This window comes from Lottia gigantea (assembly GCF_000327385.1).
Source record: "Lottia gigantea unplaced genomic scaffold LOTGIsca_813, whole genome shotgun sequence".
Taxonomy (NCBI): Eukaryota; Metazoa; Mollusca; class Gastropoda; family Lottiidae; genus Lottia; species Lottia gigantea.
The window spans coordinates 1,259-3,896 of record NW_008710704.1 but is presented as its reverse complement, the minus strand read 5'-3'; the positions used below and the strand labels follow the sequence as shown (position 1 = coordinate 3,896).

Sequence of the window (2,638 nt, the reverse complement as noted above, 5' to 3'; positions counted from 1 at the left end):
TATTTCTCAACTGGTGATCGCTAAGGTGTCGGAGGTCACTTTAAACATACTGAATCGTATCTGCCCTTTTACAACCTTGATACAGTTGAGAGAACCTCATTTAGTAAGCTTTTAAAAGCTTGTTTCCAAAACCATATGTTTATATATATGTATGTAATATTTGTAATTCTTGAATATATATTGTTTAAAAAAAAACATATGCATATGGCAGACGTTAGGTACTCGTGGTCGAAGGGAAATAATCATCAACTATTTTCAATCTGTAGTAACAATGCAAGTTCATTTACACTGTATTAAAGAGTTGGGTACAAAGTCCAATAGGTTTTAAGTTTATTTCATTTTTGAATACGTCTCTATTCATAATTTTATTAGTATTTTTATTAAAATTTAATAAAAATTGGTTTAAAAACTCTAGGGCGTTCACAGGTAAAATGTGAGCGTATGACGTAAAAAATTTTATTTTCAATATCAAATAGTTTGTAATGCTTGATCTGTTATCAATGTTGTATAACACGCTTAACACCTATTAATCAACTTCACACTATTATTATTCAAAAATAAAACCAGAAAATTTAGATTTTTTAAAAATTTAATCAAAATTAATTAATTGAATTTTAATAGCAAACCACCCATGTCACATAGAGAAAATTAAGTACATCCTAATTATGAAAACCATATTGATATTGGGTAAATACTTTTGATGTAAGGATCAGATTTGAAAATTTTCTTTTTTTTTTTCAAAAAATATTCATTCATTGTTGTAATATATCATCAAAAAGAGAATGATAAGGCCATTAATAATATGCAAAAATCAAGCTCTGTGCTTGTTAGAGAATGTATCAAAGCTGTCCAAATAACACCATATCTATAGTATCACCCCAGACAATGCCCAAGCAGGGCCTTGAAGGTGACAATACGTGTCCATTTACACGCTGTTTTGAAATAATGATAACCAAATGAATAGGAAATAGGTATGTACGTAGCAAAGTCAAGGGTAGGGAAAGAGATTGACTCGAGATCTTTGAGAATCGAAGATGATGTAGCAAGTAAATCCAACTTGAAGTTTATATCAGCATCCTGTCATGTGGTTCCCTACTTCCGGTTTTGAGTCTCTGCGTATTTCTACATCTGGGATCATATCTTTAATGATCACGTGATATTGAAGGAAAGCTTTTGTGCCGTTATAACCCCTCTGAAATAGATTAAAAAAGAAACATTCATTATAGACTCGACCAACAAGGGTAAACAAGCGCAAACAGTATCCTGGTCATTCTTGATTGTTCTTTGCCCTAAATATGTAGGATAACACGAACGTGACGTGACGTGTCACTTACAGGATTGTGCTGTACAAAGGGACACAATCCAAGAATGAACAGCAGTATTTTTTGCCGCCTGGATGGGAATATAATGTGTACAATAGCAGTTGTCCAAGCGTTTAATATAGTTTCTTTTATTTTTGTGCACCAAAGCGTCATATTTATATTTGATGTAAAAAAAAATACTTGTACCTCTTCAATAAATTTCTTATCGGCATAAACCATATTATCGAAATCTACAGTTTCTATATGTCCAGTGTTGATTCCTACAGTTCGTTGATAATCTCCATGCTGCAAAATATATAAATATAATGTCACTCTTTTACAAGACCCGATGTCTGGTGGCGACGCCAGCCATCTGGAACTGGAGGTAGAAATGGGCAGCAGAAAATACGTAATTTCCATACATGGAAATAATACTGTAATAATAGTTTGGTATTTGGGCAGACTGACTCACTTGCATGACAAATGTTCCAAATCTATAAGCACTGGAGAAGTACCATAGACACTACCCTCGCTCATAAATTTGGCTTAATGTATCACCAAATCTAACAAGTATATACTCACGTTTGCATGGACGCGTTTTAAATTGAGTAAAATGGTATTTTGAACTCGTTCAACGAAGGAAGAAAAACCGGAGATTTCTTGACGACTGTAACCTTGGAAGGTATCCAACATACAAATTCCAGTTCTCTGGATAAATTCCATAAGTTCGTCGAAATCTACCTAAATTATAGATCGACAAAATATCGAAATTAAATTTTAGAATCGGTAACAAATGTAACATTACTGAACCAAAAGTCAAAATAAAGCAATAAATGCATAAGTAAGTGTGATCATTATCCCCTTAAGGCTCTACAGACTATATATTCAGTGTCACCCAAGAAGAAATCAACGATTCATGACCGAGACATTTTCAGCTTTACCGAAACTGCCGAGGATGTCGATTGCTCAGTAAGACAAAGAAATAGCTTGCCAGGCAAGATATAATACGCCCCCTGACGGCTTTGATTTTAAATAAAAAATATTTGGCAGTACAGTAACAATTACCAGTATGGAACTCTTTTGGGGCGATACTACATAATATTACCAAGTTTCATCAAAATCTGTCAAGAACTGTGCCTTCTAGAGTGTTTACAGGCTAAAACATGGACGCGTTTTCAAGAACAAGCGCAATAACTCAAACTATATTTCGATTTTTCTGATTTTCGAAAGGGTTCATCCTTAGTTGATAACAAACACTCACACCAAGTTTCGTCCAAATCCATCAAGAATTGTGCCTTTTAGAGTGCTTATGGGTCATAAATTGAACGCGCTTTCAA

General features: G+C 33.8%; 2 protein-coding genes across 2 annotated transcripts in view; one reads left to right on the top strand and one right to left on the bottom strand.

The window, feature by feature from the left end:
- Positions 1-450, top strand: part of LOTGIDRAFT_176197 (hypothetical protein) — a gene marked incomplete at both ends in the record, with an annotated part of 6,440 nt that extends 5,990 nt beyond the window's left edge. The window contains one exon of the mRNA XM_009067360.1: positions 416-450. Coding sequence (XP_009065608.1) covers positions 416-450 — 35 coding nt within the window. The remainder of the gene's footprint in view (positions 1-415) is intronic.
- Positions 451-1,069: 619 nt separating this feature from the next.
- The window catches only part of LOTGIDRAFT_176196 (hypothetical protein), a gene marked incomplete at both ends in the record, with an annotated part of 2,605 nt that continues 1,036 nt past the window's right edge, over positions 1,070-2,638 (bottom strand). The window contains 3 exons of the mRNA XM_009067359.1: positions 1,070-1,192; positions 1,509-1,607; positions 1,884-2,042. Of these exons, the coding sequence (XP_009065607.1) occupies positions 1,070-1,192; positions 1,509-1,607; positions 1,884-2,042 (381 nt within the window). The remainder of the gene's footprint in view (positions 1,193-1,508; positions 1,608-1,883; positions 2,043-2,638) is intronic.